Source organism: Lissotriton vulgaris, chromosome 10 (assembly GCF_964263255.1).
Source record: "Lissotriton vulgaris chromosome 10, aLisVul1.2, whole genome shotgun sequence".
Taxonomy (NCBI): Eukaryota; Metazoa; Chordata; class Amphibia; order Caudata; family Salamandridae; genus Lissotriton; species Lissotriton vulgaris.
The window spans coordinates 395655808-395682031 of NC_141698.1; the positions used below are offsets into that span (position 1 = coordinate 395655808).

At 42.1% G+C, this 26224-nt stretch overlaps 1 protein-coding gene across 30 annotated transcripts in view; it reads right to left on the reverse strand.

The window, feature by feature from the left end:
* Positions 1–26224, reverse strand: part of RBFOX1 (RNA binding fox-1 homolog 1) — an 845440-nt gene that overhangs the window by 156713 nt on the left and 662503 nt on the right. For 4 of the 30 annotated variants that reach the window (XM_086941214.1, XM_086941206.1, XM_086941203.1 and 1 more), the window contains exon 10: positions 16206–16245. The exons of the other annotated variants lie outside the window; for them this stretch is intronic. In XM_086941214.1, the coding sequence (XP_086797340.1) occupies positions 16206–16245 (40 nt within the window). The remainder of the gene's footprint in view (positions 1–16205; positions 16246–26224) is intronic. 30 annotated transcript variants of the gene reach the window in all.

A 26224-nucleotide genomic window follows, 5' to 3' on the forward strand; every position in this document is an offset into this window, starting at 1 on the left:
AATGCAGTGAAATGCGGAAAATTGAGGCACTATTAAACTGAATAAGAGGAGGCATGTGCTTTCGTTTGTGGTTGAATGTCTTATTGTGCCATCTGCATTTTATTGCTCGAGTTCCCTGAGTTTCCAAATCAATTTTAGGCTAAAAGTTTGCAGAGTGTTCAGAATGAGATTAATTTACCCAAAGATACAAAGAAGAACCAACCATTCACTATAGACTGTCCTCAAATTCATATAAAGTGGAGAACATGCTAAGGGAGTATCACAGGCTTCTCTGGGAAAGTGCTCTAGAACATCTGGGCCCTTATTTATGAGGCCTTGCGTCAGTTTTGCGCCGCCGGTGCGTCACTTTTTGTGACGCACCAGCGGCGTAAAAAATGCGCCTTGTTGCGCCATATTTAAAAAGTGACGCATCTAGGTAGATGCGTCACTTTTTAACCCCCTGCGCCACATTATATCTGCGTCAGGTATAATGTATGCAGAGGGGGCGTTCCCCCGCAAAAAGCCTCGTAATAGTGACGCAGTGAAATCTATGATGTTTCACTGCGCCACTTTTAGGATGCTGTTGCGTCAAAATCTTGCATCTGCCTCACAGAAGGCGTAAGTCTGACGCAAGCCCTTTCACATGGGGCTTTCCCCATGTGAAAGGACGCATTGCTGGAGTTGCGTCACTTTTGTGACACACTCCAGGAATGCGTCACTTTTGCGCTACAGATACGTCAGAAATACTGACGTATCTGTAAGTCCTTGCGACATGATGCGTCATACATTAAATATGACGCATCATTGGTGTCGCAAGGAGTGCGCAGTGAAAAGTGACGCATCGCTGTTTTCACGCAGCGATGCGTCACTTTTCATAAATGAGGCCCCTGGTGCTTGACTGGATACATTCACAAGCATTCATCCTTGGAACAATGGCTTCGAGTGCAATTTGTACCATGCCAGAAGTAAGGTGATTACCAGTCAGTAGTTTAAATATGCCTGCTATTTCAGATAATATTGCTCGCCTGTACACAGTGCATTACCTGCAGTAATATAAAGAGCAGTAAAAGCTTTATATGGAAAAGTTAAAGTTCTTTGCAAAAGTAATTTTGGAGGCACCCATCACGACAAAGAAAATCGTCTCTATTGCCCCCTCCCTATTTATTCCACTTTGCACACACAATTGGTCACTCTCACTTTATTTGTATGCAAAAATTTGGTGGACATCTTTGAAAGAAAAAAGTCATAATATCAAGCGACTCTTACTTCACAAACAAATTTATATTCTGCACTTCACCTTTTGCGGCCACTTTAGTCATTATCCTGCAAACAAATAATTCTTATGTAACCCTGGATGACTTGGGTCAACTTTCAGGTGTTGACTTTATTAACATTACTAACTCCATCACATCCGAATTCCCACTAGACACAATTTGTAACTATTCCCTGCAAGTGGCTGTTGTAACACTGGCCTGTAAAAAAGACCTTTGGGGCCTAATTTGGAGTTTAAACAATGGCTATGTGCTCTATCGCTATGAGGGAGTAACCGCCTGCCAAATTCTGATATTTCTGCTGGCCCAGTGAACACCTCCTGCATTTACAGGAACTGCTGTTGTGGAGTCAACATAATGGAGTTGGCTGGGAAACTTTCAACGTTTTTTACTTTCAAAATAAAAATCACGCGAAAAACGGTATTTTCTTTTTGTAAACAGGAAAAATCTATGAATATCTTACCATGACAGTATTCTACCAAGGAGTGGTGGGCATGTTACAAACAATTTTCAAAGCCTCTTGTGCAAAACCTAATGTTGAAGGACAGAGAAGAATTTCCTTTTGTCCACCGTCTCTAAATAGGGTTTGGAGACAAATGTCCAAACCTCTGATGACCCCTATTCTGTTGGCCTGTCTGAGATGGAGTTTTCTCTGCAATCGATATACTGAAGGCGGATTACCCTCTCTGCTAAAATATAATTTGGGCCCTTCGTTTTTTCTCTCTTAAAAGGCACTGCCGTTCCTACTGTTCTTAGTAATTTGAGACCAATCTCACTTTTGCCATTCCCCATGTAAAAAAAGCTGTCCAATGTGATACAAGGACCTTGTTACTGGATGTGGCAACATACGTCATCAACGCGGTTCAAGGTAGATCCTTAATAAGGTGCAAGTCATTTGAGGAGGACTGCACACAAGCAATCCATCATTCCCACTTTCCTTTCATCCTTCAAAGCAGTTGGTCATGGTGTACCTCAGGGGGATTTTCTGAGTCTCACATTATTTAATGGCTACCTTAGGTTACTTGCCCTTCTAAATAGATCCCATAGAAAAACTTTTGCTAACTATGCAGATGACAATTGTTCCATAGCTGCATGCCTGACATCTGAAGTTGGCACTGTGCAAACTCCCATAAATGTAATGCCATAAAAACAAAGTTATATGCTGTTTTACAGGAAGACCTATGCATCCGCTGTGAGTGAATATCTGTGATCTTAAGGGCAGCTTTGTTCCAGTGGGGGTGTCCTTGGTTTGGAATTTGGGAGTGTAAATGGACAAGGATCTCTCACTTACAAGTCATGTCAATAGACTATTGTCTACTTTATTTTCTATAATGCAGATATTACACAAAATCCAACCCTGCTACAAAGTCAGTTACACACTCTAATAGTGTAAAATGTCATTTTGGGTAGACTGGACCACAGTAATGCACTGTTCTTGAGGGCTCCTGTATAACTTATTAAACTTCTTTACCATAGTCAGTCAGCCACAGCAAAGTTAGTTTGTTCTCTCTGTTGTAAGGTTATTCTACCACAGCTGCGCTGGACTATCTTCATTGACTGCCCATGCCAAAGTGAATCCAATTTAAATCTCTCTCTATGACCCACAAAGCTTGCCACCAAGTCGGACCATTCTTGCTTTAGGATAAACTGTAACGCTATTTCCCCTGAAGAGAGCTGCGCTCAGCTAATGCCAACAAGGTTCGAGCAGGCAGGCCAAGCTTTCTTTGTTCAAGTTGCTCAGCAGTGAAATAGCTTGCCTCTCACTCTTCCAGACATCAGTGATCGCTACGCTGTCAGGAAAGTTCTCAAAACTTAGCTTTAGAAATACTTAGTCCCCTTGCATTTTTTTTTACTGAGTTGCTTTTTTTTCTCAGTCAGGATAATCAATGCCAGAATGCCTTTGTAGGGAACAGTTTGCCCTCCATAAATAAAAAGAATTAATACATAAAATATTATCAACTCGATTTACATATATGTGACTTACTGCATAATAATCTACAGTTGAAGGTGAATAAGAAATATTGCAACACCAATATTCACATTCTATAGCCTCTTGCATATACCCTAAACCTACGTCAACTACATGATTATCATGGTAATATTTTTCTAACTTCGCTCTACACTTTTTCAAGCAATCTTAAGAACATCTCTCAGACTTTTGATCATGAAGCTGGAATACAGAGAAAGTAGTGCTTAGCATTGTCAAAATTATATAGCATTAAGTTCATGCAGCCATATATTAAAATTGAATTTTGTTCTTCATGGCAATTTGGTGCACTCATATAGTTTCAAATGAGATTAATAAAACGTTACTATGATACATTTACCCAACTAATATAACCTCGTCTCATTTACAGGAAGTCACTCAAACTCAAGAATTCTCAAATACAAAGTGGAGCTAAATATACCAGGCTGCTTTCCAACTTGAAAGGTTTAGCACACAAAGTACTCAAATGGTTTTTATAATTGATAAAAATCCTCTGAGACAGAGCATAATGTGTATATGTAGGTACATGTATATGTGTATAAGTGGACAGTGCATGCAGACATACCAAACAATGCTTCTCACAGTATAGAGATGACCTTGTTGTTAAATGTGTCTCATTGCGCATTGAGCTATGCTTCAAGTTGTGAGCAGATGCATTAATATATGGAGAAAATCGCATATTACACCACAAAACATATGTATATCAGACCATGTATATATTGCTGCTTCTCTATACATATGGCTATATATACAGAGAAGAATATGCCTGCTGCTAAAATTTTTGGCAGTGTCATGTGTATATATGTATGCATAAGGTAATTGTATTTATCTGTTAAACTTTGCATGGCTCACCACGAGATACATGTTTATATCAGGCATGTACATATTGCTGCTCTTATGTACATATGAGTACATATAGAGAGAATTACTCAAGTCACAAATAATGTAGTCAGTGTCATGTGTACATGTGTATGTATAAGTTCATTTGTTTTGTTGAAAAAACATCCATTCCAGTCAGCCTTTTTCCCGTCTCTCCCTTCTTTGACTTATCCCAAACCTTTCTGAATACTATTAACTCCCAAACATCCTTCTCAAATGTCCCCCTCTTTTTCAGCCAATTCTCTCAACTAACAAGGGCACATGTTCGCTATTCGGAAACATCCTTTTCAAACGACTCAATCCTTTTTAGCCAATTCACCCAAATAACAGGCACACATGTCCACTACTCCCAATAACTATTGCTACTTCCCCTTTTCTATAATTCTATCAGTGCCTCTTCGCAGACTCATTTGGGTGCAAACTACTGACCAGAAGGTCTGCAGGTCCCAGGAGCCTACAGGGCACACGCCACCTGTCCTGCATCAGCCCTTCCCACCGCTGCTACATTACTCCTCGCGGCACCCGCTTCGTGTAACGCTCGCGGGCGCGTGCCGGGCAAAGCCCAGGCCAAGGGCGGGCCCATTTGAGCCCGTTGGAGACCAGTGGAGGCTGGGCTGGGCCCTCCCTCTAACTTCATCAGATTCAAGGTCAGTCATCTGCTACATAATCGCTACTACTAACCACTATTCCTTTCCTGAACCCAATTAAAGCATCCAATTTGGTTGTAATGTCTGACGTGAGGGAAAGGACAGGAAAGCTGCAATGGGCGGGCATGTAGCTGGGACTCTGGACCAGTTTATCACAAGGGCCATGGCCCATGAAATTGCTATAACTGAGCGTCGCCTTTCCCAGGAACTTGGATTCGCTAAACGCTCATCCATGGGTGATTTGATCTTGGCACGAACCCCGGAGATGGATAACTGCAAAGCCATAGTCGCTAGCGACTCACGACTAAGTGGTAAACCCTTGCTGCAGGTGTTGGTGCCCGTTCCGACTGATGGTAAGTCTGACCAGGCAAGCAAAACTGCATGCAATAACACCAAGGCTACCACTATTGATGAACAGATAGCCATTTGCGCTTCTGTGGGGGCACCCCGAAAGGTTTGCCCAACCAACCTGTCCACACTACGGGGGCAATTCCAAAGAGGAAGCGAGGAGGGGGTGCACTGAGGGGAAAAAAAACCACAAAATGCCTAAATTGAACAAGCATGGAGGCCCGCCCAGTGCTATACCCCTAAGCCCAGGATTATCACACATGAATATACCCTCCGTAGTCTCTCCGCCAATGACCTCTCTTGTTGGCTCTTTGCCCTCAATGGATGAGGGTTTTTGGCTAAAAATTGGCAGCCTCATTACTTCTTCCTTACAACCTCTATTCGAGAGGCTTTCATCGATTGAGGATAGGTTGGTGAAATTTTGAACAATTGACTACAACCAACCTAGATGGTATACAGAAGAACCTACCAGCGAATGTACAGGATAAGGAAATAACAACGGATGGATGTAGAGGCTTGGGTGGCAGCAACGTGACCTCCGATGCCCATGCCCCTGACCCAATGGAAAGTACACCACGTGGGAACATTGTAGTAAGCCACATCGCTGACACTGGCCGAGCCCTTTTGGAAGTTCGAGACTCTGGCAGGGGAGTGAGAGAACAACCACAATTATTGGAAGTGGGCCCGGCCATAATCTCGCAGGGGGTACAAAGGGATCTGTTATTCATGAGAATATGTTGTCACATATTGATTTGCCCCCAGAGTCAGCACCTTACATTGTTGTTTTGACAGGGGTCCCGGGTTTAGCCGAGGGCAGTTCTGAATCATATATTGAATTAAAGAATAAAACCATCCATTGGCTGAATACCAAAAGACCCCTTCCTCCAAAGGTACATAGCCAAATCATGTTTGCCCGCAGAGTAAGTTGGGTAGGTCGGAGAAAGAAAGATATATCAGGCAACTGCATAGTAGTAAATTTTAGAGATAGACGGGCTGTGCGCCATATTTGTGAGGGGCAGCGCCAAAAATTGAGAACCTCTACCCAGGCACTGGATCTTAGCTACTTTTATACCACTACTCCAAGTGTCGAGTCGTTTGGTTATCAGGAAAGGACTTGGGAGGGGCGACTTCTACCCGGAAATTCCAGCAATAGAACCGGGTTGGATGGTTTTGGTTTTCTCCCTAGTATTCCCCTAAGAAATATAGTGTTCTTGATATGGTTGACTGACTAGTGCCAAATTGTATATCCCTTCCCATGTCGTCTAATCATTTGGGTGATTCTACTTTGGATATGGGGGTTCAGTTTCCAGGCCAACAGTCAGAGCAAAGGGGTGCCTTGGGGCATGAAGAGAGAAAGAGAAATAGCATACTCGGTTCACGAGAGGGTGTGGGTAATTTGGTAGTTGAGTCTAAACCCAATAGCGTAACAACTGGTGAGGAGGGCTCACATTCCCAAATTTCCATGATTATTGTTAACAACCCAGGACCGATAGTAAACACAGACAGACAAGAATTGGAGGTGAATCCCGAGGGTGAGACGGAAGTAAGTCTAAACGGTCTCAAGCTCATGTCATGGAATATAGCAGGACTAATGGGTAAACCAGAGCAGCCGGACTGGGGCAACTTTGTGGATGCTCATGAGTTTGTCTTTTCCAGGAAACCTGGACCCTAAAATCCTTTCACAGAGTAGGCTTCACAGCATATAGTGAGCCAGCAGTGAAAGGTGCAAGAGGCAGACCATCAGGGGGTTTATGCATATGGGTGGGTACACACTTAGGGTATACTGTGAAGTGAATAGATACCCACTCACCGGATATTTTATGCATCCTCCTCACCAATGTAGATTTACCCAATCTGGCCGTCATCAATGACTATTCCAGGCCAGTAAAACATAGGTGTACTTCACCAACTTTGGATAATTTGGCGGCCCTACTTGCCACACTTTGCTCAGACGTGAGTCCCAGGCTCTCCACATCACTGGAGTCAAGCTATCCAGGCTGAAGAAGGCTGATAGCCAGAAACCGGTCCTTGGATGCTTGATTCCGGTCTAGAAAAGACATGGCTTGGTAGTTCGGGCTGGACTGTTTCCATGAGGCACAGGGTCAAGGCTGATTTGCATATAGCCATTGTCTGACCTAGTGTGGTGTGGAGTGCAAAAAAACGATGGATTTAGGCCCAGATCTTTGTACTGGGGTGAATGTAAGACATTGTTCTGCATTCTGTCCATCAACTGTGTTTTTTACACTTTCGGGGAAAGCACCTTCTATTATAGGTAACAACGTCAATTGTCATTTCGAACCCCTTAATGGGTTGTCATCACCAATTACTTCTGAGGAGGATGTAATACTATCAATTCCTGCAGCAAATACTTACCCAATAAGGTGATGGACCCCCTTGGTCCTCCAACTGACCTCCCCAACACTCATGTATTCGCTGAGGGCTTGTAATGTCCGGTTCCCAGACGATAAACCGGGGCATTTATTTTACCTTTAACAAATCTGCCTAGGAATCTATAATAGACTATATTTTAATAAACACTGAAATCTGGCATAAAGCAATTAAGTTTTGTGTCCTCCCCCGGGTCGAAAGTGTCCATAACCCTCTGGTCCTTACATTAGAAGCACAAGTACCAGAACTAGGGCAAGCTTTGGACCATAACCAATATGACAATTTAACAGTGGTAGATGGTGATCAGCGGATCCATTGGGGGTCTAATAACCCAATCCCCAGATACAATGGCAGACATGTACTCCTGCGTTATCCCTATGCTGGAAAAGGCAAGTCTTCTCACAGGCGTCGGATCCTATGAGGATGACAACATAGAGTTGGGAAAAGTACACCAGGATTTGGTCCCAATCCTGGCGGCCTTTTTTTATGGTAACAAACCAATCAAGAGCAATCGCCCCAGAGAAAAAAATCTCTGGTATAACTTGGCATGCAGGGACGCTAAAAGAGCGCTCCTGACATGCCTCGAAAAGGGTGATAGTCTAAGTATAAGGGAAAGTAGGTCTTTTTTAAAAAAAAAAAACGATTTTATATGCTAAAACAGAATGGGAAATGGAGGGATGGCAGGCAATAAAAAATGCTTTGGATCACAAGGATACAAGAGGCTTTTGGAATTTAGTCCATACTGGACGAGTTGAGGGAAAGACTACCATTGAGCCTAATATTAGTGAGGATGCCTGGCATCTTCATTTTAAGGATTTGTATTCAAGCCCAAAAGAAGATGAAAGCACGAACGGTAACACAAGTAATGCCCGAACTTCAGCCTTCTCTGGGGACTCCCCGCCTCGAACCTTGGTTGAGGTGCTTGCTGCTAATGCAAAGGTACTACCAAACAAGGCCCCTGGGTTAGATAGAATCCCTGGGGACTTGTATAGAAACGAACAGGCAGTGTCGGCCCCATACCTTCAATTGCTTTTTAGCGCAATCCTTAACGGGTTGTCGCCTCCCCCTACATGGGCTGGAGCAGAGATCATCCCAATGTAAAAAAAGGGGTCTCCAATCGACCCTGTAAATTACAGGCCAATTAGTCTAATTGACGTGTCCCAAAAAATCTATGCTAGAGTGTTACTGGGCAGGTTTCACGAATGGATGGAGGACCATGATATTTTAACTCCCCTCCAAGCAGGTTTTAGAAGCAAAACATCGACTATAGACCAGTTATTCAGGTTACAACTGATCTATTGGAAGCACAGAGTCCTCGAGGGTGGAAGTTTGTACCTCACGTTCGTGGATTTAAAATCTGCCTTTGAAATGGTGGACCGCGATCAGCTGTGGGGCATCTTGTTGGACAAGGGGGACCCACCTTATTTATGCCACCAGTTCGAACGCCTCCATGAGGGAACTTTTGCAATGGTGAGGTTTGGTAGGAATGGGAAACGGACATCTCCCTTTCCCGTCGAAAAGGGGGAGAGACAGGGTTGTGTGCTCGCGCCTACTCTTTTCTCCCTTTTTCTCAACGGGTTAATTGAAGATATTCTTGCTGTTAAAGTCATCGATCCCCCAAAACTGGCGAACCGCAAATTTCCTGCATTAATGTTTGTGGACGACACTCTGCTCCTCTCGAAATCACCAATGGGGATGCAGCGTGTTCTAGAGGAATTTAGTCAGTTCTGCAAGAGGAGGAATCTGGTGGTTAACATCAAAAAGACAAAATATATGGTCTTTAACGCGAATTCCATCAACTGCCCACACCCTAGAAAGGATGGTAGACCCTTGGATAGGGTCTCCATCTTCGATTACTTGGGACTTACCCTAAACGACAAAATGGGGTGGGGCTCACAAATCAATAAGGGTAATTTAAAACTAAACCAGGCCATCGGAGGGATTTTAAAACTTCACAAAACCTCTGCTCTAAAGGACACAAGCCTGCCAGTCGAAATTGTTAAAGTTCAAGCTAGGGGGATCCACCTTGAATGGGGCAGAACTGTGGGGGCATTGTGCAGCGAATGTCCTCACAACAACTGAAAACAGTTTTATGAGACAGATCTTAAGTTTGCCCAAAAATACACCCCTAGTACCACTGAGAATGGATCTGGGTATCTGCCCTATTGCGGATCTAATATCTTTGCGTCCACTGCTGTACTGGCGATGTCTGTGGAGCACCCCAGAATTGGCCCATTATAGGGACAAACTAAAAGTGGTACTGTCCACATTGGGGGTGGGTAGAATCCCCTGGTTGGACTTCATTAGGGACTCATTCAGAGCAATGGGTAGGGAAGACTTATGGACTGCACCCGAAGTAACATGTGCAGAAATATAAAAAAAATCGCTAGCAAGTGCAATGAAGGAAAATAATCTGTCATGCATTGTACAGACGGCTGACCCATCCAGTCTAACATATGGGTTTCTTGATATTGAGTGCCAGTATAAGTTTGAGCAAGTGATAGATACCATACAACCTGTTTTAGCTGATTTTTTTTCCTGCAATTTAGATATGGGACGCTCCCACTCAGTGCCCGAACTAATAGGTGGGTGGGTTGTATAGGCTGCCCCTGTTCTGGGTGTCTAGTGGTGGAAGAAACCGTGATTCACGTGTTTTTTTTCTGTCCGGCTTATAAGAGTCCCAGATCTAAGTGGGTGATCCAACTATGCAGAAACCTGGGGATTAGAAACTTTACAGAATTCTTTAGGATTTTAAAAGCAGAAACTGACCCGGTTTTTGTTGTAGTGATCTCAAAATGTTTATTTGCAATGTGGTCTAAGCGAAGGCATCTGCTAGAAAATTGTGATGAGAATTTATAACACCTGTCGTTTACCCACTTCTTTCTGCTTAAGGATCACGCAAGACTTACGGTTATTTGTGTAGGCACTTGTTGATCAATTGACTGAAATATGCTAAATGGCTGCTAGTTGATGATGGGCTTCAGATATATTTTAATATGAAATTTTCATTTGGTTTTAATATTTATATGTTAAAATAAATTTTAAAAATATTTATAGAAAACCATATTTTCCATAGTGATGTTTATTTATTGGCCAAGTTCCCTAAAAGTGAGCTCACATTTGTTTGTGTACTATTTATCTTTGTACTTGCCAATTGACAACTTTCTTGATCTTTTTTAAGAGGTTGTAAAAAATTGTTTTCTTTTTAATGTTCTTTTATGGCTGTAATAGCCGAAATAAAGTTTCAATGACTGAATAATTCTATCCCTACTCGAAACTCTAATAAATACACAAGGACTCAATAGCACAAACTTAACATAAGTTATCAACAAAAAAAAGGACATATTACTAATCCCCAATTTAACTCTAATTCTGGATTCCAGAGTAGTCTGCTACTCTATGCAAAATTGCTTCATAAGGGGTAGTAGGCACTATATAAATACAATTTATAATTTACAATTGCAAAAATATATATGGTGGGATTTGATGAGGTTTATCAAGTTCTATACTAATCAACTTCAATATTCAGACTTACTCTTCCTCAGGCACTCATTTTATAGCCATGCAAGACTCTCTGGCTGGCCTCAATCTCAATCAGTAAGAATCTGTGCCACTCTCATGACACCACGGTATTTTAAAACTGGCTTGCTGTTTTTTAATCACATTTTCCAACACTAAAATGCAGTTCAGTGCTTTTTCTTCTGTTTCTGGAAACACAATCTTACACTTGTTCTAAACCTCACCATAAGTAATCTTGTATAATAACTCCTTGAACATCCTCCCCATAACTGACATTTTCTTGCCTACTTCTTTAGACCCTGTAGTCTTGGTGCGGTTGAAATCTACTTCTGTTTTAACTATGGGGCCTATTATGATGGCGGGCACCGGCAATCTGTACTTGATTTACCCCCCGCCATATTAGTATGGGGGTACCGCGGCGGGTGGAAAGACCGTCCATCGCTTTTCCGCCGGCAGGCAATCGTTACAATTGCCTGTCATGCGGATCTGGGGCATAATATGGTGGTGGTGCTGAGCAGGCACCGCCATCCATGTTATGATGTGCAAATGTAAAGGCATTTCCACGGCGGCGATGCCGCCATGGAAAGGCCGACAGAAATCGCTTTGGATGCCCGTTATGGGTTCCCCTAGGGGGTGGGGCGCTGCACTTTGGGGGTACCTATTGTACCCCCCTATATTGCCATACACAAGGTGGCAGGCACTGCGCGGTGCCTGCCCCATTGTGCATGGCAATCTAAACCATGCACTTTTAACATTACGGATGGAGCTGCACCCAGCAGCACTGTCTGCAATGTTAAAGGCCAGAATGCGCCTGCCAGTGTCTATCTCAGTGACATTTGTTACCTTTGTTGATATTCATCTGGAGGTGTGACAAAAGAACAACATATCCAACAGGAAGACGCAATTGCATATTGTTTTATATAGGTCATACAAGCACTTTTGCCCTCAGTGATAATCTTTTTAAGCAACCCAAAATTACTCTGGCTTGGTCAAATGCTTTAACCGAACAATTTTGAAACACTTTCCGATCTCCAGTACACAGTTTGCAGTCGTTTACTCTTCATTTTGGTTTCCTCTCCCCATTTGATTGTCCGTCTATTGGGGTTCATTAAGTTTCAAATAACTTTACTAAACGACTCGACATTATATTATTATTACTCCTTTTTCCCACTTTTCTTTCTTTGAATGTCTTGTGCCGGAATCACAACAGACTCTCTGATATTTCTTCTTTTGGTTGAATTGTGTTGTCAACAACCCTGTGTTCAAATGGAAGGCCACTACATAGCACTAATTTAGTGATTACTTAACATTTAGCTAACCTATTCGTTGCTATCGGTCAGCTATACAATTTGCTTATGCTCCAAGGCTTCGAAACTTTGTACAGGATTACCAGTGTCATTCATTAGTATAATTACCCAAAATGCTTCACATGCAGTGTAATAGGTTTTCTTCTTCAATATGTTTTTAATACTCCTCCTAAGAAAACTAGTTTTACTTGCTCAAATGTACATTACACTGCAATTTCTATTTCCATTTCCCTCCATTTGTGTTGGAGCATGTCTGGCTGCAGTTAGTAATGTCTCTTTTTATTGATAACAATAAATGCACAATCACAGTGTAACAGCCGAACCTCTTGTCATGGCGCAGTGATTATTTTACTGCGTGACACTAACATTTTGTAAGGCCAAAAGGGAACATCTTTCAATTGGAAATTGGATATCATACAATTGCTCTTGAAGCAATATTAGCTTTGTCCTAAAATAAGGAGGAATTTCAAAGTAGTATGGTGTAGAAGTGAAAGTGCTTGTCTCCTCCCTGTCATTTTGGTACATTGATAGTGCAAGAATAGAAAGACACTGACTCCTTCTGAGTGTCTTGTGATGAAGAGACTCTTTATTGATCTCACCGCCGGTCGTACCTTCAATCACCCTTATCCCTTACCTGGCTGATGGCTATATATTAGGTTTTGTGTGAAATAGCTGTACACAGGGGTGATATCTACTTGTCTTCCTTTCTTAATTAGGTCCATCAGTCTGTGACCGATTGAGGCATTTTGTGTTATTTTAATATGAAAGGTAATATTCCTAAATATTATATGGATAGGTTTTGTAATAATAATTGTGAACAATGGTATGCATGTACACAGAGGATTGACTACATTCATTAGTGGTGCAAGTCTCATTAAGGTTAGACTTGGTTGAATGGAAACACCTGTATATTTGCATGAATGGTGTTTGCAAGATGGCTGATGGATACTGTCTACAAAGATCAGTATGGGCAGTAATCCCCCATTTTTCACTTTCTTATTTTTTGTCTCTATGGCCTATCCGACAGAACAGACAAGGATTCCAACCAGCATAGGCTCTTGGGGGAAGTACATTGTCATTCAGCTGTAAGAAGGAAGCGCTCCCAGCTTGGTTAATGCCTTATTTGACACAAGGTTACATGGGTCTGCAGTGGTGCCCCTAGAACCTGGACCTCAGTGCTGCTGACAGTTTCCTCTTGGGTGTGAACAAACCTGGAGGTGATTCTGAAGTTCTACTCACCTACCCTGCTACTAATGATGACCCTCCATATGTATAATACAACAGCCCAACAAAAAGTCTGCAGCGTGGATAGAAGCTCTCTCTCTAACCCTTACAGAAACCAATAAAGGGGTGCATCAAGACCGGGTGCTATAAGTGCAGGGGAGCTATGAGCTGACACTTGGCGAATGCATTCTCTTCTTGCATCAAATTATATTAACTTTAATCTAACCTGGCCTTGCCTTTGTGTGCACCTGATAGGCATGTGTGCATGCTCACCTAATTGACCCTAGTGGGTGTCCTTGTCTTGAACTCAGAAATCATTGCCCCTCTGGGGCAACTTCAGTTTGCCATCTTCACTGTCAAGATTGGACCTTCTAAGTGGGGAGGAACTGAGGGTGCTGCTGGCCATAGTCACTAGGACTGTTATGTCATGTATCATTTACATTAAAATATTTAGACAACTACTTACTCTAATCCTGAGATTGGTTAATTCTCCAACCTACTTTTTCTCTAATTCCTGAACTCTGAGACACTCGGAGTTCTTTTAATAGTTACTGTTCTACTGCAGTATCAATTGCCAGTGTGTTTTCTTTGTTTCAGACAGTTACTGACTGATGTTTGTTATCTGGAGAACCATTAATGGCAAGGATTGCATCTTTTAACAAAAGACACAATAATGTAATAGATGGATTAAGACCTTCTACCTGCTACTACTGTCTTTGTGAGCAGTTAACAATCACAAATATTACATTTATGAACTATCCATATGTGTTACAGTAACTGTTTAGGGCTGTACTGTGTTTCCAACTTACATGGATGTTCATGTGTTTGCAATGATCTTGTAATCAGAAAGAGCATTTGAGTTTATATCGAGGATCCCTGGTTTTGCAAATTAATTTTGGTATTTGATATCTGTTTTACTGTGCAATATGAACTGGCACATTTTATCCTATATGGCCTTTGTTTTTGCTGTGTCGACAATAAATCGAAACCCTGATGTTGTATCTTCATGCTTTGGCCATATGTTCTCTCCTTAGTCATATGTCCTCTGCTGCTCAGCCAGTGTGACTGTGAGGTAATAGAATGCTGATGTGTACATTGTTTGAGTGAGTGTCAGTTGGAATGCCCGGGCTGATCAGCAAGGATGCTTCTCCCAGTGGGGCCTTCCTTACTACCATCTTTACCTGTAACCTGAGACGTCTATCTTGAGAATAAACCTTATACTGTTTCACCTATACTACTGGCTACCATGCATCTTCATTTACCACAATGGCACCTGACTGTACATTCATATTGCAGGTTTGATTATTGTGCTGTACTCTTCTGGTTATGAGGGAACATCTATAATCTCTCCTTTGATAGTGTTTGACTTTCCCTCTGACGATGACTTGACGCATATTACTTAGGTTGCAATAGCTTGTTTATGACCAGGTGGTACTGCACCCACATCTAAAGCATTCTAAAGTTGGAATCATATTTTCTACGTGGTATTTTGGTCCAGACATCATTAGATCTATGGCTTCAGTGTATAACATACAGTCTCATGACCATAAAACGAATAACCAGAATCAACCCAAGTGCTGTCTTTCCTGCTAGGAAACAGAATGCCTCTGTATCTTATCAGCTACCCCAAACAATATTTGTTGAAAATCACAACGAGTGTCATCTGGGAACAGGACGTATATTGTTGATTTCATTGTATGATGTATAAGTCGTTCACTAATCAGCTATTAGAGTCAGAGTGTGAACTCTTTTAATATCTTAACAGCACTTTCCAAAAACTAAACTGCCCCAAATCGTCAGTACAATATATATATGTTACTTTTTCCAATTAGAGTTACTGCATAATTTTTCAGATTCACGTCAATTTAATTTCACCAATTTCTTTTCATAAAGGGAGAACACGTATAACAGACAAGTTATTGTCGTGATATTGCTTTACATGATAACAAAACGGACATTGACTGCTTTATCACTAACTTCACTGTAATTATTTTATAGCATGGTAAACATTACAAATATGATCTACGCAGTTGCATTCTTTGACATTTTTAATCAAACTACTGAGTTCAGATATTTCACTGGTTGCCTGCTCTTTGTGGAAAAACTAAAGGGCATTTTAAAATCTCGATTATACAAAAACAGTGAATCTTTCTTCCATGAACATATCACCAGTTCCTTTAAAAAGTTCCCAGCTAAAAGCCCCAACAGAGACTGAACTTATTTTTGTGTGTGAAAGAAATGAATAATTGAGTGCAATGTTTTATGTATGACAGTAAATGGCAGAACAACCCAGAAAGCAGCCTTTAGCTCTGAATAAATAACTAACATAGCACTCATGTTGCCATGAGTGTTTAACAAATATAGAAAAAAGAATTTGAACAAGTCTATCAATTTTTGCACTTGAACTTTGCAATGAATGTATGTTTACATCTGCAAACCACTCATCTCCCAAGGACAAGCTCATTTGGCCCCAGTGAGAAATGATGGACACAATGAGCATAAAGGGATTTTAATATGAGTAATAGTCGAGCAAATGTGACATGACAGACTGGGGGCACGACAGGGGCATGAAACAGGGACATGCTGTGCTGCACACTTGTAAAAGCAATGGCTGTGGTAATGCACAAGGACAGCATGCACATCAATGAATACTTACATAAATGTCTGCACCATAAAATCCATCCTGGTAAACAACACTGCAAGGGTGCACACACAAAGAGAAACATCCAGATTAGTGTGTTTCCACATGCAGACACTGTCAACCTGTAGAGGTTAGTTCTGTCACAACAGGAGGTGGTAACTCATCACACTGATTAAGGAGACTAGACAAACGTAGGTGCATATTTTTTCATGTTCATTTTTTAAAACATTTTTAGAGGAATGATACATGCTACAGAAAGTGAAACTTAATGGATACTGAAAAGCTGGTATATTCAATGGGCCTCGTTTCCTTGAATCTTTGCATGCGATTGGTGTCGACCCATGAATACATGCAGGTACCTCCTGTGTTATTGCTATGACGTGACTTCATGTCATTGGGAACACAATCCTTAAGCCCTGGGTTTTTCTTGTGCAAACTATTGAAATCGGATACAGTGGTCCAGTTGGTTCTATTCTAGTTCACGCAGCTGCATTGAGTATTGGGATAACATATGCCAGTACATATGGGATCATAACAAGGGTATATGTAATGAGCTCTAGGCAAACACAAGTTGGTAAAATGCTACTAACAAAGATTACGAGTGCCAAGATGCATGAGGAGTGCTAGTGTATAAAATTGGCAAAAGAGTATGTAGCAATCAGTGCACTGTGTTCAAAGTTTGCAATACAGATATATCTTCTAAGTAGCACAATTCTTTAATACTATGTAGGCTTGTATTTCAATAGAGGAAACACCGCAATTACACAAATACAACCCCATTTTTTTTTTGAAGTGACTATTAAAATCATAGTTGTAAGTGTGAGTGAAGTACAACGCACTTAGCCCATGGTTCAGAATGCATGATGACAAGTAGTTCTTATTTTGATCATATTAGGCTATTGCTTGTTTTTTTCAAACATCATCTTCTAACCAGCTAAGTAATCGATATTTATCTTATTTATATTTTTTCCATCAATGTGCACTTTTCTTTAGTATTGGATTTTATTGTCACAATTTGGGGAATAATGCAAGTCTTCCACAGGAAGGAAATGTAACCAAAATGAAATTTCTCTCTTTTTTCTTTTAATCTTTTATTCATCACCACAGGTAGCTACAATACATTATATTGCAGTTGATCAAGCAAAGAAAACAAAAATCAAAAAAGTTCCATCTTTCAAAGACGCATACATTATTAGCTTACTTAGAAACCCCCATTTCACTGTATATTCCTCAAAATCAACCGACATAGTAGTCCCAATCTTTAGGAGATCTTCTTTTTTGCCTACCCCTTAAAGGCAGCTTCCTATTCCCCACCCAAATGTTTGTGGAACTTCACTAAGGCCCTCACTCTTTTGAGAGTATAACTTTTACTTAGATTCTCCCTGCTTCATCTTAATAATCAAATAATCAAAGGAGGGAGCATCCACCAATTCCAATTTTTGTAAAATGAGGGATTTGGCCAATAGCGATGCAATAAATATTAGCTGCTTCAGATGGCCAGGTACATTTCGTGTAACATTAAGTAAAGCGTGCTTATATCCACGGGTGTCAAGGCGCATAGCGAATGAGGGAGGAGGAAAAAGTACCAATAAACAGGTTTTCAGAAGTTTTCTGAAGACCGGAAGTAAGTCTGCCTTGGGAGTGGAAGGAGACACGGAGTTCCAGAGTCTAGCGGCTGCTGAAGAGGGCTCCTAGAGGGTCAGGAGGTAAAGAGGTCTCCATTTTGATATTAAGCCACTGAAAAACTCACTTTCAGACATCTGTGAGAGCTGGGCAAGTGAAACATACATGCAGCAAATCCCCTGAATCGTGTTACACCTAAAATATGATCCGGGTACAAATGGAAACATTCTATGTAGACGAGATGGTGTGTAATATAATCAGCATTTTGAAAAAAAGGCCATACATTTAAAATGAGCACCTCTGATTGCTTTATACACCCACTTATTATATGATTTCCATGTATGTGGTTCTATTTTGCACCCAGTAGAACCCTGTATTCTTTGAAAAGCTACAGGGATGATCTGTTGCATGGAGCTGTTGCAGAATTATCCCATACCAAATACCCACTCCCCTTACTCCACTAACTTAACAAGCCTGGCTGATTAATGTGGCTAATGTATCCCCTGCAGGTTGCATCATTTGTATAAAGTGGCAACATTGAAAAAAGGAATAAATGAAAGAAGAGGGAACCTCTTAACTACCCGATTGCAACGGATCCCACCTCTTCATGGTCTCATTCACCAAAGATCTTTATATCAGCAGATCCTGCCCTATTCCCAGCTCTTGATACACCTATCATCGAGCTGGGGGCCCAACAGGCTACCATCATCTATCTGCATTTCAGGGTGGAAAGAAGTAAAACAAAATTCTTCCTTGGCTTGGGAAATCCTGAAAAGGATATTATGTGGGAACTTATGACTTGCATTTCGGGAGCTTTGGGATTTTGATGAATGGAGTAAGACAGATGTTACTTTCTAGGAGCATTTATTTAAGATAGAAATTCTAGAAACACTAAGATTTTGGTGTGCTAGTGCACATACCGACCAATATGAAAATGCTGATTGATGGTATTTTTTTTAATGAGGCAGCTCAAGGCCCCATCTTCAATGCATAATTGCAAACTTTCAAATTTGGTGCAGGGTTTCTTTCTTGACCACGCAAATTTCACTAAAATATCTTTGAGGAACCTTGATTATCACATTTGAAAATACTTAAAGAAAGAGAGGAGGAATCATCATCTTGACAAACACGATTCAACCAATAATTGAGAATGGAAAGGACTGCCATTGCTGTAGTAAATTCTGGGACTTAGGAAGAGTTGGCACATAGTTTAGTTGGTAAAGCTGTGAAAAATAATTGCATTGAAAGAGAAAAATACCCAAATAACTAATTGAACTTGAGATTGCATAGCCATGGGAAGTACTTGTTCCAGGCAGTTGAACAAAAAACTCTTCAGACTTTGTATGGTTAATTTCATACCCCCTAATTCTGAATTTTGTAAGTGAACATGTGAATACAGAATCAAATCATCAGCAAACAATTTAAGCCTGATTGCCCCTGAATGTGGTGCCTTAATTTGCAAATCTAGGCATAGAAGTGAGGCTAATGGTTTGGCAAAGAGAGCAAAAAGAGCCAGAGACGTGGAGCAACCCTGGCATGACTACTTGCCAGTGCTCCTGCTGTGTGTGAATTTCTAATAACTTTTGCCTCTGCCTTGTTATATAGGTTCTGCAGAGGTTTTGCCAATTTAGGGGAATAGTTTAACCTGAGTAAAGTAGCATATAATATTTCCCATTGAATTAAATCAAAAGCTTTCTTTGTGTCTATCATAATGATCAAAGATTTTCAGTTGTTATTTTGCAAAGGAATCAAAAGCCTGCGTTAAAAAGGTGGTATTATTAGCAATAGCTCTCCCCGGTAAGAAACCACACTGATCTCTATGCACAATTTCTTGCACTATATGGAGTTATTCTTGAACCCATTATATTGGTAAACAATTTATAATCATTTTTCAGCCGGCTAATGGTGTGATATGAACCTGGCTTATCAGGAGAATGTCTTTTTTTTTTAAATACTAACTCCTACAGCCTCTGAAAAAAGTATAGGAATCTGGCAACCCTCCAGTGTTTCACTGAATAATTTGGCCAACATTTTCACTAATTGGGCAAGAAATGTTTTGTATGGTTCTCTGGGCAATCCATCGCTCCCACAGGCTTTTCCGTTGTGGGAAGTTTTGATAGTCTCCGTTATTTCAACAATTGTATTGGGGACCTCCATCTGAGCCTGAAGTTCTCCACTGAGGGTATGCAGATCTATTGCCCCAGGATAGTCGTAAATGGTTTTGGGTGGAACAAAAGATGTAGAGGTGTACAACCGGTGTAATGCCTAAAGAACACCCTGTCTATTCCCTCCGATTGGTCTACCATCTGGCCCCTGTGTTCATCATATATTGATTTAATGGATGCTTTATTGCACCTTTCTTTGACAGACTAAGCCAGAAACTTCCCAGCATGCTCACTTTCCTCCTAAAGTTGCTGAAAGCATATTTTCTGATTTACTATTGTCTTGGAGTCATAATAGTCATTTTCTCACTGTCTAGTTTCCCTCAGTCTAGACTCGGTCATTTGTGAGTAATTAGATAATTGCATCTGTATTGTTTGGTCTAAATCTCACTAGAGTGCCAGAGCTTTTTCCCTCCTTAACTTGGATAAGTTGGCTTTGTAAGAAAATGCTTCCCCCCTAATGAAGCCCATACCCGCCTCCCAGACAGAAACTGTAGCTGCCAAACCTGTATTCCTCTCAAGGAAATCCATAAGATTAGCTTGCACAACCACAAGCCACCCGTCATCAGTTAATAAAAATTGGTTCAGCGCCCATCATGGATGTTCAGCCTGATAGGGGCTCATCCTTAGTTCCAGGATGGAATGATCTGAGAAAGGGATTGTGAGTATAAATGATGTAAAATTATAAACAAATAAATATGTGAGGCTGAGTTGAACTTTTTGGAAAAGCAGGTGTACTCCTCCTGGGCCTGGTGATGCTGAACTCTCTATAGATCCACCAGGCCAATATCTTTACCTAGTTTGTCCAGGAATCTAGAAGCTCTAGTTTTGTTTTGAGCTTTATTTTTACAAGATGAATCCAATTTCATAACCTGAAAAATATTAAAATGCACCCATCACCAATAAGTCAATGAAGAGCCTTATAAAGTTCTTCAAGAGTGATTATGTCACCTTCAATAGGGCTGTAAAAGCTGACCATATAAACAAGCTGATTCTCAAATGTCATACTTAATATAATCCACCTTGCCCTGGGATCTCTAGTGACCTGGCAGATTTCGCCCAAACAGTTACATGTAATCAAGACTGTCACCCATCCAACTGCTGCCCTGACAGATGCAAAAAAACCTTGGGAAATTAACGTTGGCATTTTAAGTGGTGCAGATTGTGCCTTAAGGAGGGTTTCCTGGAGTAGAATTATTTGCACTTCCACTGACTTCAGCCACTGAAGTGCAGATTTGAGCTCTATTTGGGTGTCTGCCCCATTAATATTACACAAAGCTATCCTAATGGACTGCCTAGCAGAAGTAATCCGGTGGATGCAACTCAACCACCTCAAATGTAACATAGTAAAGACGGAGATCATGCTAGTAGGTAATTCAAACCCTTTCCACCCAGTTTTATGGTGGCCTGGAGCCCCCCCCCACCCAATTCCATTGAGGTTGTAAAAAACATCAGCATAAAAGTTGATGCTACTCTCTCATTCTGCCCACAAGCATTCGCAGTGGCAGTAATGTGTTTCAAGCTGATAAAATCTCTCAAAAAGTTCTTCGACTTTATCCCTTGCTCAGCAAGAAAGACTGTGGCTGTGGTACTAATTACATCAAGATTAGATTACTGCAACAGTCTATATGTAGGTACCACCAAACAAGTATTACGGAAGCTTCAAACAGTGCAATACGCAGCCGCTCATCTGGTACTAAAATTGTGCCGCCGCTCCTCCTCCTCAGCAGATCTTTCAACTTTGCACTGGCTTCCAATTCATAAAAGAGTATTCTTCCAGATCCTGCTAATTACTTTCACAGGCCTTTATAACATCAGGGTAAAAAAACCTAGCTTCCAAATTTACACATTATGTTACCACCCATACACTCAGATCTTCATCAGCAAATTTGCTTAAACCTCCTACCTTCAGGTACAAGACAAAGGGTGGCAAATCCCTTGCTGTCCTCAGGACTAGAGCCTGGAATCTCCTTCCTTGCCATCTTAGATCCACTGAACCAGAACTTCTCTTCTAGAAACTTCTGAAAACATGGATCTTTGCAGCCCCGGACTCTCTGTGCTTTACCCTCATCTAGAGACCGGACTCTGTTCATGTATGCTCTGAACTCTATTTGATTCCCGCTTAGCACCAGGATGCACTACAAATGCAATACTCAATGCAATTCAATTCTATTTACTAAGAGCTTTAGAAATTGCTTGGCTCCATAGCCCCCATTGGCTACCCCACTTCTATTATCTTGATTTCTGACCCCCTTAATTATGTGCTGCCTCTACAAGAAAAATTGTAAAGTACTTCAACCAATAGGCCCAAGGGGATATTGCCCCTTCAATGTTTTCTACCTGAGTTTTTCCCCTTCTCAAACCCCCAAATCCCAAGTGCCCCACCACCCGCCTGGTGCCCCACCCATCACGGGTAGGGCACCAGGCGGGTGGTGGGGCGCATGGGCGAAGGGGTCGGCCAGATGCTGGCCGACCCCTTCGCCCATGCGCCCACCTTTTCCCTTAGATGAGCACCTGGGTAAGGCACTCTTTGAGTCCTTCCCCTTGGGGAGCAACAAGATACACATAATTGTATTTGGAATTTTTCCCAACGCCAGCTACTAAACATTTATCTCTGTGTAGTCTTCTAGAAAAAACAAAAAGTGGTGTTGAGCCAACTACCTCGTATCCCCAGCAATACAAAAAGTCTAGTCTTTAAAAATTCCGACTTCTGCGTCCCCCATCCTCACTGACAGAACAGAGGAACTTCTTTGCCTGGTTGACTGATTTAAATATGTGAGTCTGTCCCTTTAAAAAGATTGTAAGCTTAGACTGTTGGGTAGTGCCGGCCGGAGCTCCTTAATGTTTAAACTGATCGACCAGTCCCACAAATTCTCGACTCCATTGTGCTGTTATGATCGACATGTCCGAGAATATTCTAAAGGAGAAGTTGTCTGTGGTGGTAAAGGACCTGTCCTTGATTGCCTGTGACAAGATCTGCTCTATGATCCGAACATCACCAAAATTTACCAATGCCGTTCGGGGATATTTCTCAATTGTTCGCCAAACTGCTGGAACCCGATGGGCCTAAGTGATGGTTAAATCCCCTCTCCGGTATTTGTCTGGAAGCACAAGCTTGAGGATTAGTTCTGATATGAACTTTGTAATTGGTTGACCTGCCTCCTGGTCTTCCGGTATGCCTACAACCTTATATTGGTGCATCTGGATTTGTTTTCTATATTGTACAGCTTTATTTGGAGGTCTCCCAGCTCTGCTTGAAATTTCTTCTTAAATTAATGTCTAAGAAATACTTCTGCTTCTCAATTATATAGTACATTTTATACTATAAAGTGAGTGGATGAGGTGTGGATTGATGTCTGTGACTCACCTGAGAGTTCACTGTTGAAAATAAGAGAACCTAATGCGGCAACAGCTGCATTACTCAGACGATAAAAATATCCCATTGTAATGATCTGGCTACCATCTGCCAATTAATACCAACAATGTCTCAATTGCTTACATTTGAATCATAGTGAGTGATAAGCATGGAAGCTCACGTACAAGAGCTGACCACAATTAATGTAACTATATACTCTCTCTTTTATTTCAGTTCACGTATGTGAGAAGTTAGCCCGGCATATGATGTCCACTAGTTCTAGTGGTCCCTTGTACCAGTCTAAACGACCCTTATTGACGGTGGTTGTAAAGTCAACCTTATAGAAAGCTATCCTAGTGGTAGCATGAACCAGCAGTCTTCAGGCTAAGACTTCAGTAGGCGAGTTAAGCAAGTTGTTTTACCATATATAATCCCTTGAATACCAAATGAAAGGACACCACACAAGGTAAATATCAAATATATATGTATTTAATCTAAACACCAACCCTCTGCACTCTTTATGAGGTCAGAGGTAAAAATACAATACAAGTCACACAGTTAATACACAATAGGGTGCACAGTATACGTTATGCCCTAGGGGTCTCACTAACCATATACTAAGAAAGGGGTAAAAGTACCATGTGAGAGTTAGAAAGCAGGCATAGGGTCTGTAGAATCGCTGGGGCTAACCAACCAAAGCTTAAGAAGTAGGAGCCCCACGGGAGTCACGTGCAGTGTCTAAAAACAGGCCCAGGCTCCCATTGACTTTCTATTGAGTTGGTAAAAGTTACAAAGTTACAGTTTAAGGACACTTCCGGATGGACTAGGACGGAACGCTTTTAGACATAGAAACTAGGAGGGTGAATACCCTCGAGACTACCAGAGTACTCATGTTACCTCACCCACGGAAGCCAGGTGCATAGGTGTCTTTTGATGTCGGGTTGCGTCATCGTTTTCTATGGAGAGCTGCAAAGAAGTGCTGCAGGCGACCAGAGAAAAAGTGTCCGGGTGGATCCAAGGGTGGATTGGAGATGTGAAGAACCTGCAAGCAGAGGGGACAGAGTCTGGGTAACTAGCCAGTGACCAGGAAGGAACCAGTAAGGAACCAGGCGATGTCGGGTGCTTTAAGGTGAAGAAGGTGAGTTTGTCTCTTCAGCCACAAGGTCCAGGAGGCATTTACGATGACCAGGAGCTAGATTCGAGCTGTCCCGAAATGGATCTCGATCACTGCAGCATCTGTATCCGGATTGGACCCAACAAGCCTTGGCAATCGCAACCCATGCAGGATGTCGAGATTGGCTCTGTTGCAGACCAGCAAGGTCTGTGGCAATTCTCTTTTTCTGGGAAGCTGGACAAGCCTGGAGCAACCAGGATCGCAAGTTAGATTCAAGATGGCATCTTCAGGGGGCTCACTAGCTAATGGGCAAGGATCCGGTAAGACGCATCGAGCACAAATGTAAAGGCGGGGTCCACGGGACACTCGTGGAGTGTGGGGGTCTGGGCTTCGGGTCAAATGATGCTCGGGGCTGGGGCTTCTCGTACCCCAATGCACAACTTACTGAGGCTTCAGAAAAGGAGTGCAGGTTGCAAAATGCAGGATGTCCAAGATGTCGGGTCCCACGTCTCTCGTGTCCGCCACGGGTCTCAGCTTTGCTGTGGAAGTGGGTCGGATCAGAGAAATCTGGAAGTCCAATTCTTGAGTCGCAGAGTCTTCGGGTTCCAGTGGGAGCCTTGAAATTGCAGACCCGCAAAGTTGCTGTTGGTGCCTGTTTGAACAGGGTGGTCACTCCTTGACCACAAGGGAGATGTCTTCCATCTTCTAGTCAGAATAAAATGTCGAAGGTCCAAGTGTTCTGTATCAAAGTTTCATTCCAGGATAATCTGAAGTCCTGGGGACACAGCTCCTATACTTATACTAGGGATGGGGCTGGATTACCTGACTAGGTCCCTCCAATGGCTGGACCTGAGAAGGGGGTGGTTACACCTCTTTCCCTTTGTCCAGTTTCATGCCAGAGCTGGGGCTGGAGTGCCCCAGCAACTGGTTTGAACCGGGCTATGCATGGAGCACCTTGTGTGCCCCAGGCAGTGTCTAGATGCTTCCACTAAATGCAGCCCTCCCTGCCCCAATACACAAAACCACTGTCTGGGGAGGTGCTAGCACCTCCATGGACAGGAAACCTAGTGTCCAGGCCACCCTTGCTGGAGTTTCCCCCAGCAACAGGAGGTCAGACTCGTGTCTGTGGCAGCAGCATCCATTTTGTGATGCTGAGGCTCTGTTTAACTTTAACCGGGTACAGCAGTAACATACATGTCTTTTCCCTGTAGAAGGGTGGAATGCTACCACCGCCGCCAGAATTGGCGGGGGGTAGTATTCCAAAGTGTTTGTCACCTTATACAACATGTTTTGATAAAGCCAAACCAACGTTAGCATTAACTGCGAGGATTATAATGCACTTAAGAGTATATGGTATGGCTATATCATAGAACAGATATAAGGAGATGGTTCCGAAAGCTGCAGAAGGGCTCAGCTCATGCTAGGGCACATAAAACCAAGCACTCTGCCTCCAGGATTGTCGAGGGCTACCATAGGAGTGGCTTATAGGTGGATATGTGTCTATATATAAAGGTAGATATAGGTATACTATATCTAAGTAAGGGGTGATTATACCACCTTACCCAGGCTGTGTGAACAGACCTGTGGTGTCAGTTTGGAAGGCAAACCAGGGGTGGCACAATACATGCTGCAGCCCCTGGTAGGCCTAGGGTGCACCTCCGCCCTGGGTACCTATGGTACACTATATAGGGGCTCACAAGGGTGACCCAGCAACCAATCTGGAATGTACCTAAAGTACATGGAGTCCATTTTATAGAGAAAGCTGATAGTCTGGGGCCCT